The sequence below is a fragment of the Zeus faber genome (genome assembly GCF_960531495.2).
Source record: "Zeus faber genome assembly, chromosome: 1".
Lineage (NCBI taxonomy): Eukaryota > Metazoa > Chordata > Actinopteri > Zeiformes > Zeidae > Zeus > Zeus faber.
The window spans coordinates 37,816,620-37,830,191 of record NC_137193.1 but is presented as its reverse complement, the minus strand read 5'-3'; the positions used below and the strand labels follow the sequence as shown (position 1 = coordinate 37,830,191).

The 13,572-nt window shown below is 42.9% G+C and overlaps 1 protein-coding gene across 1 annotated transcript in view; it reads right to left on the bottom strand.

The window, feature by feature from the left end:
• Positions 1-7,519: 7,519 nt before the first annotated feature.
• The window catches only part of LOC307248058 (protein-glutamine gamma-glutamyltransferase K-like), a gene marked incomplete at both ends in the record, with an annotated part of 23,503 nt that continues 17,450 nt past the window's right edge, over positions 7,520-13,572 (bottom strand). Inside the window, 5 exons of the mRNA XM_080024262.1 lie at positions 7,520-7,661; positions 9,207-9,343; positions 10,554-10,714; positions 11,327-11,611; positions 12,216-12,349. Of these exons, the coding sequence (XP_079880388.1) occupies positions 7,520-7,661; positions 9,207-9,343; positions 10,554-10,714; positions 11,327-11,611; positions 12,216-12,349 (859 nt within the window). The remainder of the gene's footprint in view (positions 7,662-9,206; positions 9,344-10,553; positions 10,715-11,326; positions 11,612-12,215; positions 12,350-13,572) is intronic.

Below are 13,572 nucleotides of genomic sequence, written 5' to 3'. Positions count from 1 at the left end.
GAGGTGTTGCATTCACTGCGCAGTGAATCTCTGCACATGGAGAAGCTGCACTGGTTCAGTCAGTGTTACTCACTCACCGCTCACTTTAGGGCGAATTCAGTATTGCGTGGCTTTTGCGGCCGCTAAACCTGTGCAAACAACACAAAAAGCAAACCGTCTGATTCTCAAAGCACTTGAAAACAGTGAAATCACTGTGCTGCCATGCAAATAGCGCCTTGGTGCGCCGGTGCTATGCGTGCAAAAAAGGGGCGCAAAATTGGCCCCTTTCTATATGCAAATGAGTCTCATTGCAAAAAACACAAACACAAATTCACAAACTTTGGCGCTAATAGCCACTTGCAGTTAGAGTGAAATTATTACCGTTTTCAGAGAGCTTGTGCAATTGAAACCCATTGATAAGTGGTGTCATGCCCAGATAGTCCACTGATCTGTAAATAAAATTTAGACACTATTATTATAAATATTATTACGGCATCTGAAGGTAGCGGAATGTGCAGCAGTCTGTGGTGGTTTTCAAAATGCACTCCAAAAGCAACTTGTTGAAACGAAATAATTTAATTATGATAATTTATTGTACAAAAAGAGGGTTACAAACATTGACAAAAACGGCTCCATAATTCTTATTAAACCCAAAAGACCTAAAAATCAACAACTAACAGTTATAAGGAATAGGGATAAAGGGGTCAAAATTGGCATTGAACCATAGATGGCATTGAACCTCATAGTATAGGACCATGGACAGCTCCGCAGCGGCCCTCTGCGCCCAATAGGCTGCAGTGTTTGACCTGCACTGAAAAAATTTACTTTGTGGTAGGGTAAAATATATTCAACTAACTGTATCATTTCTACATTGTTATATTACGATTCAATGAGAAGTAGAATTTTCTTAAGTAGAAATTTAAATATATACTAATTTTATTCATGTAATAAATAAACAAACTGCGTGGGAAGAGCACTTTTTAAACTTTATGGGCATGGTTGCACTGTCATTTCATTGGCGCAATATCTTTGCAGATAGCGGCCGGAATTGATGCGCAATACATGCCACAATTAGCGGCTGCTATCCATTCTATGTGAATTCGCCCCTTTACTGTATATTCCCCCGACTCGACAAGAAGCTGTTCACCTCCAAGGCAGAGCTGCCGCCCCGGACCATCACTGCTGATTCACAAGAATAAGCAAAGACACATGTGTACATACACACACATTATTTCAAGTCTCATTATCACTTTTTGACGGAACCTATTTTTCTAATAATGGAAATGGATAAGAAAAGCACAATCCTCATAGTGCGTTCAGTATTGTACAGTACTGTACATGACTTCGACGTAGCTTTTTTGGGTAGATTATGTAAAACACTAATTTCAATATTTTGATAACTTAAGACTACTTTTGATTATTACAGGGAAACATGTATTTTGTTGTTCTTTGATAATACTATGTCTGCATTGTCAGTGGGGTACAGGATTCATTTTCTCACAGGTTGTGATTCTCTGTCACAGTGTGTTCAGACGTACAGAATCAAAGAGGCAGGACACCAGTCTCTCTTGTCATTTGAAACTTAAAGTCCACTGTGTGAGACTCTACCCACAGATAGGGTTCAGGGAGGGAGACGGAGACTTTCGGGCAGTGAGGTGTCGACACGGCGATGTTTTTATTAAACAAATAAATAAAAAGGCTCCCTGGCCAAAACAAAAATACAAAACCAAATTTTATTTATTAAGCGTCAGGGTCTCACAATCTTATCCTCAGGGTCTCGGCTCCTGCACCACGCGATCCCTCACTGCGAGAGACAACATACACTCATCAGCCAACAACATTATAACCACCACTAATAACCACTAATATTGTATAGCTCTCCCTCGTGCCGCCAAAACAGCTCTGACCCGTCGAGGCACCAAGACATTACCAGCAGATCCATTAAGTCCTGAAGTTGCGAGGTGGGGCTCGCCATGGATCGAGCTTGTTGTTCCAGCACATCCCACAAATGCTCGATCTGATCGGACCCTAGCCCGGGCCATCCACATGATGTAGAAGAAAATGTGATTGATCAGACCAGGCCACCTTCTGCCTTTGCTCCATGGTCCAGTTCTGATGCTCACGTGCCCATTCTAGGTTCTTTCGGCAGTGGACAGGGGTCAGCAAGGGCACTCTGACCGTACACGGCCCCATACACAGCAAGCTGCAATGCACTGTGTGTTCTGACACCTTTTATCATAGCAGCTTTAACTTTTTCAGCGATTTGTGCTACAGTAGCTCTTCTGTGGGATCGGACCAGACAGGCTAGACTTCGCTCCCCACACACATCAATGAGCCCATGGGCGCCCATGACCCTGTCGCCGGTTCACCGGTTGTCCTTCTTTGGATCACTTTTGGTAGGTACTAACCAAGGTACTAACCGCTGCCAGACCTCCATCTGTGGTCATCGTCGGCTCCTCCCTGGTTCAACACATCACCCTGCCTGTGGCTAAAACCCTCTGCTACCCGTGTCCCTGCGTCCAGGATATAGACTTCAAAATCCCACAGCTGCTGGATCACAACGCGGTCTGCCTCCACTGTTTTCATCCACGTCAGAACAAATGATCTCAAGAACAAACAATCAGAGACACTTAAAGAGGACATTTACAAAGCTTATTGGCATTCTTATAGAGTCAGACTGCCGTGGTCTATGGCCCGCTGCCATGTCCCAGCTTTGGAGACGTAAAATTTGTATGTGTCCTTCAGCTACACACATGGCTCAATGGATACTGCTGCTCCCTCAACTTACCGTTTGTGCATAACTTTGGCAGCCTCTCACGGATCACGTCTCCTCGCCATGAACATGGAACTTAAATTGAAATCCTCTCTTCACTACTGATGTTTGGTGAGTCCGATCCACTCTACTAACATTAATGACTCTCACTTTGCTTTACAACTTCCTGTAATTATAAACCATGGATCCAAATCACATAATTTCCCTGTAACATACAGGAATCTCAACAATTCATGTGCCATTTTATTGTTTTACAGTAGGTGCATGGCTATGCACCTACTGTAGAACAATAAAATGGCTTTATTAAATGTCAGGTCGCTAACGAATAAGTCATTTTTAGTAAATTACCGTATAAGTACCCATAACCTGGATTTCACTCTACTGACTGAGACCTGGCTGGATAGAAATGGGACAATTGAGACAACAGCCCCTAATTTCAAATTCATGCAAACCACTAGAGCTGATCAGTGGCAGTGGAATAGCTGCTGTCTTCTCTGATAGTTACAGCTGTAAGGAAATCCCCCTCTGGGAATTCACGTCTTTTGAACACCTTGCTTTATCCATAAACTGCAGTGCTTAGCTTTTAATCATTACTTGCTATAGGGCCACCATAATCTAAATGTGGCTTTCTTGATGAATTCTCTGAGCCTCTGTCCAAGATCTCCACTGATTATGATTGTATAATTATCTCAGGTGATAATCATGTTGACAATCAAACAGACCCAGATGCTCAACACTTCACTATCCTATTGGAGGCATTTGACCTCACTCAGCACGTTTCTGGACCCACCCACAATAAGGGCCATACTCTGGACTTAGTCATATCAAAGGGACTTAATATCACTGTACCCTGTGTCATTGATGTTGCTATTTCAGATCACTGTTGCATGTTTTTTGATGTGTCTGCTCTTCTCCTCAACCTTCAGCTTAACAACTATCTATCATCAAACAGCCTTTTAGACATTTATCAATCTGGTTTTCAACCTCACCATAGCACAGCAACAGCACATATTAAAGTTGTGAATGATCTGCATATAAACACTGATAAACACAGTGCTGCCTTTGACACTGTTGACCATCATATTTTATTAGAGAGTTTACAAAAATGGGTCGGCCTATCCGGCCCAGTTCTAAACTGGTTCAGAACCTACCTACAGGACAGGTAGTTCTTTCTGTCCATTGGAGATTTTGTCTCGAACAAAGTGGATATTATATGTGGAGTGCCCCAAGGTTCGATTCCTGGACCATTATTGTTTAATCTCTATATGCTCCAACTTGCACATATTATGAAGAAACACAAAATAAAATACCATAATTATGCAGATGATTCACAACTGTACATATCTCTATCTCCTGATGACCTAAACCCCATACGCTCAGAATATACAGACAGAAAATTGCAGCCCATCTCAGTTCTCTGTCTCCGGAGAGCAAAAATGAAGCCAGAAATCTGGGTGTAATCATGGACAGCGATCTAAATTTTAAGAGCCATATCACAAAATCAGCTTTCTACCATTTAAAAAATATTTCAAAATTAAGAGGCTTCCTGTCAAAAGTAGACTCTAAAAAAATGTATCGATGCATTCATAATGAGTAGATTAAACTACTGTAATGGCCTATCCACCAGCCTCCCGAAATTAGCTGTGCAGCGGCCGCAGTTAATCCAAAATGCGGCTGCACGCGTTCTTACTGGGACTAAAAACACATTGCACCTGTTCTTAGATCTTTACATTGGCTCCCTGTTAAAACTAGGATCGATTTTAAGATTCTGCTTCTTGTATATAAAGCTCCATGCTGTTTTTTTTTTTTTTTAAGTCTTGGCAGTTCCCTGCTCTTCTCCCTGTCACTAATGTTGTTTGTCCTCCGCCGCTAAGCAGAGCGAGAGATGAGTGACATGTTGTGAAGAGAAGCAGGCAGCAACACTCTCACTTGTCTGTCTGTTTTTGCTTTTCGTAACACCAGGTCCTGCTGTGGACAGTTGTTACAGACCTGGAATAAATCTCAGTTGAACTCGATTATCAGTTTGGTGACATCCCGCCTGAAAAACATCTGATTTGTTGTAATTTATTTATGGCTTGTATTTCGCAGCCAAGAATAGGAGAAATAAAAAAGAATAAATCTAGATCCATCTTCATTGCCAAAAGAAAATCCAATCTGTGTTTGATTCCTTTACTGAAGTTGTAAAGGAATGTGGTTTAACTGTCTTTCTCTGGCTGGTATTTTAATGCCTGGATTACATCTTTGGGAATGATTGAGCACATCAAAAATTCCTGCAGAGAGAGATATGAGAGAAGACCTGTCACTGTAGCCTCCTCTTTTCTTCCGTCACAGAAGTCACATTTCCACCAGATTCACTCAAAACTTAAATTAAGTATTTAAAGTAGAATATTAAAACACAAGTCATTTTCAACCAAGGCTTTGTTCAAATGTTAGTTTTCCATCATTTCTTAACTATTCAGTCACAACCTCACTCTTGAATGTTGAGAAACTTAGCGCTTTGCTGCAGCTTCTCACTCTGCTTTAATGAAGTGCAATGGGGCAAACAATTCAGACTTAAAAACATGTTAAATATCATTTTTGTAATACCCAATGTTGTCTTTATATGTTATGCCAAAAAGAAACTGCTGCAACCAACATCACACTCTGTATGTAATGAGGCAATTACAAAAATATGTTTTAAATAAAAATCTTATATTACTGTTATGCAGAACATGTAAAAACATACATTAAGACATGTGTGATGATTATTATTAATTATAGAGTTTCTGGTTTTCTGAAAGGAGATTTAATTGTTTACAGTAATCGTTTGCCCCATCGCACTGAATTGAAGCCCAATGAGAAGCTTCAGCAGAGTGGTAAGTTCAGTGAGGTTGTTATGGAAACCAACATTTTCATAAGACCTGGGCTGAAAAATAGTGATCCCATTCTTTAAAGTAGATTTTAATTCAACTGGTGAAGAGGAAAATATGGAAATATAACTTGTGTGGGTGCATAAAAACATAAAAAGGGAGCAAGCGTGTGCAGTGTTTCCTCTGATCTTTATTTAGATTACATTTATATTCGCACTTTGTATCTCTATTGATCGACGGAGGGGTAACAGGTTTTTTTTGGAACCGAGACCAACACAGTACAGAGAACTCACTTTGGGAAACTACCCAACAGCAAGTGCTACAGGTACACAGAACACTGGATTTGCTGCAGTTTTCCCAGAACACCGAGATCCTGTGTTTTTATTATTATCTTTCTGAACTTGGCTTGTTCTCTGCTCTGCTGAAACTTCACACAAAGCTGTCACACGAATTTCAATATGAAACTGTCACCAATTCCAGCAAAAAGGAACAATTTGTTTCCTGTTCCAGTTCATTTGGACTGTGTGTGTGTGTGTGTGTGTGTGTGTGTGTGTGTGTGTGTGTGTGTGTGTGTGTGTGTGTGTGTGTGTGTGTGTGTGTGTGTGTGGTATTTATCATATTTATAATTTCCTTTGATCAGGAACTGAAACTATGCTGCATTGTATATAATGATGATATATGTTCATGTGTGCGTCCATATAATGTCCTGCATTTCACAGCTTGATGCTGTAAGGAAAACCTGTCCCGTTATTATTTATAACTGTATAGTCAGGCTCTGCTGAGAGTATAAATTAATTCAGTTTGACTAATTTTAATGCTGACTATTTTCCCAATGGTGTGGCCCAGTAGCTTTGTTATTGTATTAAAAAGCAAAAAGAAAGCCTGTTCATCACTTTAAAGCATTTATTTTTCTTGGTTTAATAAAATGACTGATGTTATATTGATGCTTCACACCGGTCGCTCCCAGGGACGCAAGACTCGCAAACAATTTCTTTGTAGCCAACTATCTTTTATGTATATGACTCGGGAGTCGCAACTCTGCTACTGCAGCGACTCACAGGCTGAACTGAGACTCCAATCTCAAACAAAAAGACCTGAGAGTCGTGAGTCACAAGTGACGTATGCACCCCAAAGAGGAGGCAATGACACCCAAACAGGATCCGTGAAAATCCCATCCCAACTCCGAGCCGACTCTTCAGTCTTATTCACCCTAAGTTACACGGATCAACAAACCAAGAGTTGGAAAATCGAATGAATCCCTTTGCTACTTGCTGAATTATTCAGCAAAGGGATTCATTCGATTCGGCCAAGGTGGAACGAGGCCCAGACTCAAACGAAATGAATCAGTGCGATAAATCCTCCACGTTTTGGTTCCTATTATTACCTGTATTCATCAGCGTTGACACTGTCAACTTGACCCGTCAGTGCTGATGAATACAAAACCGCTTTTCCATTAGGCAGCCTTCCGATCCACACTTCAATAATACGTCCAATCCCCGAAAATAAAAATTTTAATGCTTAATAGATTTCCACAGTAAGTAATTGTCAGTTCATCGTATTAATGTCAAAAAATGAGAAAGCAGTGGGTTAGAAAACACACAGGTCCAAACCTCAAACGTCCAGTGGTACATGAGGAATACTGAATTATTCAAGGTAAACTTTTGTGCAACATCTGTATATAAATAAGCATAGTAAAAACACAAATTTTGAATTTACAAAAGTTTTAAATTAGTTTCTGAAACTGCCTCTGTCGGTGATCTGCAGCTTCAGGAATGAAGTGTATTATCATCAATAATGATAATAATAATGGGGAGTGAGGGAAGATCAGGAGGGGAGAAGGGAAGGAACTCAGAAAGGAGGTTGGTATCCATGGTTACAGGAGCTTCCCTCCTCCACTCAGTGGTGGAGTCGCCGCCTCTCACTCCCTGACAGAGATGTCAGCGACGCCGTGGACCTGTGTGATCTGGCCACAGTGCAGCGACGCTAGCAGCTTCCTGGGCCCGGGGAGCGTTGGAGTGAAGTACTCCATCGTCGAGACAGATGCCCCATTCGCGATGTCTCTGCAGGTGGAAAAATAAAACACTTTAACACTCTATTTGAGTTTCTTTTTGTTTGGTATTTAAAATTAAAATGGAGGTGAAGCGTCTGACGTGCAGCCGATTCGGGCTACACGTCTCTGGCTCGTCTGAACATAACCTTGTTCACTGAGTTTTATAATGACACTATCTTAATGAATCCATTGGTGTATGTTGGTGGTTAATGTTCATACACACTACTCCATTTATATGATATATTAACACTGTCGTGCTTTTGGATGTTGGAGAAAACAAACAAAAAAAAGGTAATAAAGTACAGAGTCGACAAGATTACTGTACAAAACTGAGGAAAAGACCAAGTTAAACAAAGAAAAACAGTGAGCGCAATATATTTATATGTATATGTATATATGGTAATAAAGTTAGATGTAATTTTGAGTTATTGTTATTATTTTATTTATTGTTATTAATTGATTTATTGTTATTATTGTAGTTATTTATATTTTTATTTGGGGTCCAGCCTGAATTCTCAGAATTTTGAAGCCTAAAACTATCTGGAACACCAACTTCAGCATAACGCACGAACACGGTATATCTTTTTTGAACCGCGCTGTCACAAACACCTCGTGGTTGAGGTTTCATCCAAATCGATCAACATACGGAGCATATAAGCGAAAAACCGACCAGACTTCAGATCAATATTACAGAGACAAGCCATTACATTTCACAACGAAATATGTCCCACCCGGCTAAAACTATCTGGAAGACATACCTCGCCATAACTTACGCACACGGTTGAGGCGTTGTTTAAACCGCTATGTCACAAGAATCTCGTGGTTTCAATTTCATCCAAATCGATCCACATACGGAGCAGATATTAGTGAAAAACCAAACTTTGACCCGAAATATACAGCTGGTTTTGGTTAACTAACACGTCACACGTCACATTCTAAAATGAATGAGATGAGATTTAAAGTAAGACGCTTTATGAAATCATTGTATAATTTACTATAAGTTACAATAAGTGCTATAAGTTACTATAATTTGAAATGGAAAACGTAACTTACTGAAAATTGTAACTTACGGAAAATGTAATCCAAGTAAAAAACTCAACAAATAAATGACGTGCCCGACACGGCACCAAACCGCCACCCGTCATTGAGAGTGCAGCTCTATTTCCACAGACAACACGGTGAGTTATAACAATGAGAAGTTCTTGTTTACAGGCAACATGTACATGCTGTTTTAAAGACAGGAGGGTGTGTAGACCGCATAGTGGTTACTCCGCAAGACGAGCAACCAGGAGACAACAGACCGGGGGAGCCACTGCGGCATTCAGCTTAAACTCGGAAAATGGTGCTGCATTTTAGAGAACCCAGAAAACTGTAAAACGCACCCAATACAACTAAATTGTTATTATTTTAGTTATTGTCAACTTATTATTGTTATTGTTAAGTGATATATTGTTCATGATATTATTTGCGGTGTTGATGACTATGATGATGATGATTATTATTATTATTATATACTCAGTGGATAATAAACAGTAAATAAATATTTTCTACTCACCCCATGTTGATCTTCCTGCTGCTCATCAAGCCCAGACCTTCCACTCGTAGTTCCACAGTTTTTAAGTGGCGTGGCAGTGGGTTGGTGAAGGAGATCTCTGCTGCCATTTTCTGTCCCACCACGGCCTCTCCGACTGGCTGATGGAGGAAATAAAAGGAATAGACAAAAGAATATTACCAAACTATTATCACCATTACTAACACAGATTAATCCCTGCCTATTGTAAAGATGTATTATGAAACAAGTAATTCAATAGATGGAATTTATTCTCCAGATAAGAAATTACAAAATAAATAATTATTTTATTGTATTTTATTAGATTTATATATATATATATATATATATATAAATATATATATATACACACACACACACACACACACACACACACACACACACACACACACACACACACACACACACACACACACACACACACACACACACACACACACACATACATACATACATATATAAACACACACACAATGAGATCATATTCCAGTCATATTCCATTACTTATTATATCCCTGTTTAACTGGAATCAGTCAGACAGGTATATAACCAGTCAGACAGGTATATAACCAGTCAGGTGGTCATGGTCATAACATATCTTGTAAGTAATTGTGGTGTGAGGATGGGATGGTTTGAAAAACCACACCTGACCTGGATCTGGGTAATTGGGATCAGGATGGTTGCATACCTGTTGCTACTTGGTTGGTCTAATGAGAAACAGGTAAAACCCCATCCCCACACTCAGTCAGGAGAGGAGCCTGTGTCATGACATGCTATCTGCTCCGGGCTACTTCCAACTCGCCCTCGCTCTACAATAACTTGGTGCCTACAGCCCCATCTCTGTGCCGGCGGTCCCTGAAACGCCACTTGGTGGTGTGTGGTAGGAGAGACGGCCACAGTAATATTTATTGGTCAGTGGTCATATATCGCCAATGTCCACTGCATTTAAACTCCCCTGGTCTGCCCACTTGGTAGGAAACCGGTTTCCATGACAGGGATTTACTTCCAAGGTCCTGATAAATCCGTAAGGAAGATTGTCGAGCACTGGGAATTAGGACACTGCTAAAATAATTTCTCCTCCATATTGCACTTTCTTTCTGTCGCGCTGCAACACGCAGAAGTTCTACCAAACCTTGCCATTTCCTCTGCGCACTCACTGTGTGCTGCTACCAATGCAAAATAATGGAGTTTGGAGCGCAGTGCATACTGCATCCTATGTGAAAGCCCCTTTAACCAGTCAGACTGGGATATAACCAGTTAGACAGGTGTGTATATAATCATTACTATACAGATGATATATCATATAATCTATATTGACTGTTTTCTGTTCACCTTGATGCTGAGGTCTGGGGTCCGCAGCCGGAAGCTGAACTGTGTGGCCAGCACCTGCTGGGTCTGGATGACCCGGCCTGACAGGGTGAGCATCAGGGCAGCCTGGTCCACCAGGTGGTCCTGGTAGGACCGGTACTCAAGGACCCAGCCCAGGGTCTTCACTAGGGGGGGGGGGGCACAGGGCATGAGATCAGCACTGATAGACTGCCTTCCTTCCTTCCCTCCTTCCTTCCTTCCCTTGTTTTATTTCCTTTTTGTATTTATGCCCAGCACAGTCTCTGGAGGTTGACTAAAAGCATTAATATATTTATATAGCATTTATATATTTGTGAGGAATAAAACTTTTGAATCTTGAATCCTTCCTTCCTTCCCTCGTCCCTTCCATCCCCTTTACTACCTTTCTTCCATCCTCCGTTCCCTACTTCACCCATCTTTCCTCCATTCCCCTCCTTCCTTCCTTCCTTGTGTCTTCCATACTTCCTTCTACCCATCCTTCCTTCTTCCCTTCCATCCTTTCTTTCCTCATGCCTACCTTTCGTCTTTCCCTCCCTCCATCCCTGCTTCCTCACTTCCTTCCTCCCTCTCTTTCCTCTTTCCGCCTTTCTTTATGTAGAAGAAAAACATTCCCAACAACTTATGCTCTTACTTTTAATAATCTGACCTACTTCTTTACATTACATTTGTTAGTTGATTCGGCTTTAAAAGGGAAAAAAAACAACAACAAAAAAACAAACTGAATGAACGTGAATAACGTGAATACGTGAATAACTCACCTTCGTTTGGCAGCAGCTCCACCTCCATTTGGTCCTGCTTCACCATGTCCTTGTGGACTCCGGTGTAGTACATGACCGCCACCTGGCTGTGGAGGATCAAGCTGCGGGGCTCAGAGCTGCTGTTGCTCATCATGATGCTGAGATTGGCATCGGCCCCCATGCGAGGGCCCAGGCCCTCCATGCTCACCTGGAGGGCCACATCCTCTGCCGTTGGGGGCACGTATGCCTCGGGCTTGGACCCGTAGCGGCACGCTGTCTCCACGGCGATGCGCTCCGCCTCTGAGCCTGGGGAAAATAAGCATTTGGTTGATGAATAGGTATACATTACAAGATAAAATAAGAAAAGAGAAGATAAGATTGCCAGTTTCCCGGGTAACCAGATTTTGGCCATTGTCAACCATCTTGTGTGGTCTAGTTGCCCCATTGTCAACCACTTTTCTGATCTTAATCTCTGTATGTTTAGAAACTTCCACCAAGGAAAATGAGTTTTCCCGGAGCATTGATTTACTGTCAAAAATTAAACATGAATTAAAATGATATAGGATCATTATCACTCAATTATAAAATATTAAAATTCGATCGATTCGCCTATCTCTCCCAGTGCCAAAACTCATACATACACCACACAATAGGCCGAGGGCTTGCGGATGGGCGGGGTGCAAGCTATGTGGTTGTGTGACACGCAGCTGCCATCTTGCCAGACACGCTCCTGCCGAAATTTTAATCCCACCCATATTAGCTTAGAACACATACACTCGCACACCAATCCTACTCCAAACGACACTCCACTGGACCAGGGTCTGCGGGGTTCTGGGTGCGAGTCCTTCAGGTAGGCCAACCCGACTTACCTTAAGGACACCCAGAACCCCGCAATTTTAGCTGCAATTACCAACAGCACACATTGAGTACTGGGGTTTTCCGGGGTTGCTGCCTGCTGGCGGGTCGGTGTGGGGGGAGTGGTTTGCCAGGGGGCGGTTGGGTGGGCCCACCTGCCGGCTGGGCTGGAGTCCTGGCGCCTTGCGCCTGGTGCGGAGAGCGCCGCCAGGTGCCTTTTAGGCGCCTTTGGGGCCCCTGGCGAGCCGCTTGCCGTTGTGGGTGTGGGTTGGGGTGTGGGGGGGGCGGCTGTTGGCCTTTTGCTGCTGCTGCGTGGCTTCTCTGCGGCGGGCGCCCCGGCCTGCTGGCATCAGTGGGAGGGGGGGTAACATCGAGGTGCCCCGCACTGAGCACACGCTGCTACGTGTATGGGCACTGGGCGCTTATGCCGGGTGGGGCGTCGGGTCGGCTGCGGTGAGGCAGGCCTCCCCCTTGCACGGGCTGTGGGTGGGCGTGGGAGTCCTGGAGTCCGAGATCCGGGCCTGCGGTCCTGCCTTGCACCCACGGCCCGGGTTCTGTGCCTGCGGCTGTGTCTTGTGCCTGCACCTGGGGGTTGGTTGTATGTGTGCGCCCCTAGGGTGCGGGGTCTCCTCGTGCTCCCTGGGACTGGGTAGTGCTCCTCGGGGCTGGTCGTGGGGGTTGCTCCACAGCCCTTTGGCTTCTCTGGGGGCAAGGGGGTCTTCTGCGGCCGCAGGGCAGGGTACTCGGGGCTTTCCTGCAGCTGTAGGGTGTCTACAGGGCTGTGGAGTTCAGGGGGCTTCGGGGCCCTTTCCACTGCTTGAAGGCGCCGCGACATAATACCGACCTTCTATACCAGTACCAATGGTGATAAGTCATGTACACTCACCGGTGGACATCTTACACACACAGACACATACACACACAAACACATACAGGCCGTCCCATCACACATGCACACACCACCACACCAGCTTCGAGTGCACCCCAGCAGTTTTTGCATTCCTCCCCTTATTTACTGCCATAACTATGACAGAAATAGGCCACGTGACCAGTTGTAGTTCCAGTTTTCCTGGACCTAATTAACTGTTTTTCAATACATGTTGTCGTCCAATGTTTCTGTTGTAGTGTAAATGTTGTTTGTTTCTATGTTTAAAACAAAATAAAAATAAAAAAATAAAAATAAAATAAAATGTTAAAATTCACCAACCATTTTGTCAGTCTTCGCCACCAACAGCTGATGCATGTTTGCCAACTTAGTCTAAAAATATCTAAAAGCGTCTCAATATGTCGGGCACTTCATAACGTTTCCCAGAAATTCAGGAACTTCTACACTAAAAGCAGATCTATGCAGGTGGAGGAATGAATTAATACACAGTGCCCCAGATCTCCCCAAAAACGTGTGTTTTGTGGAC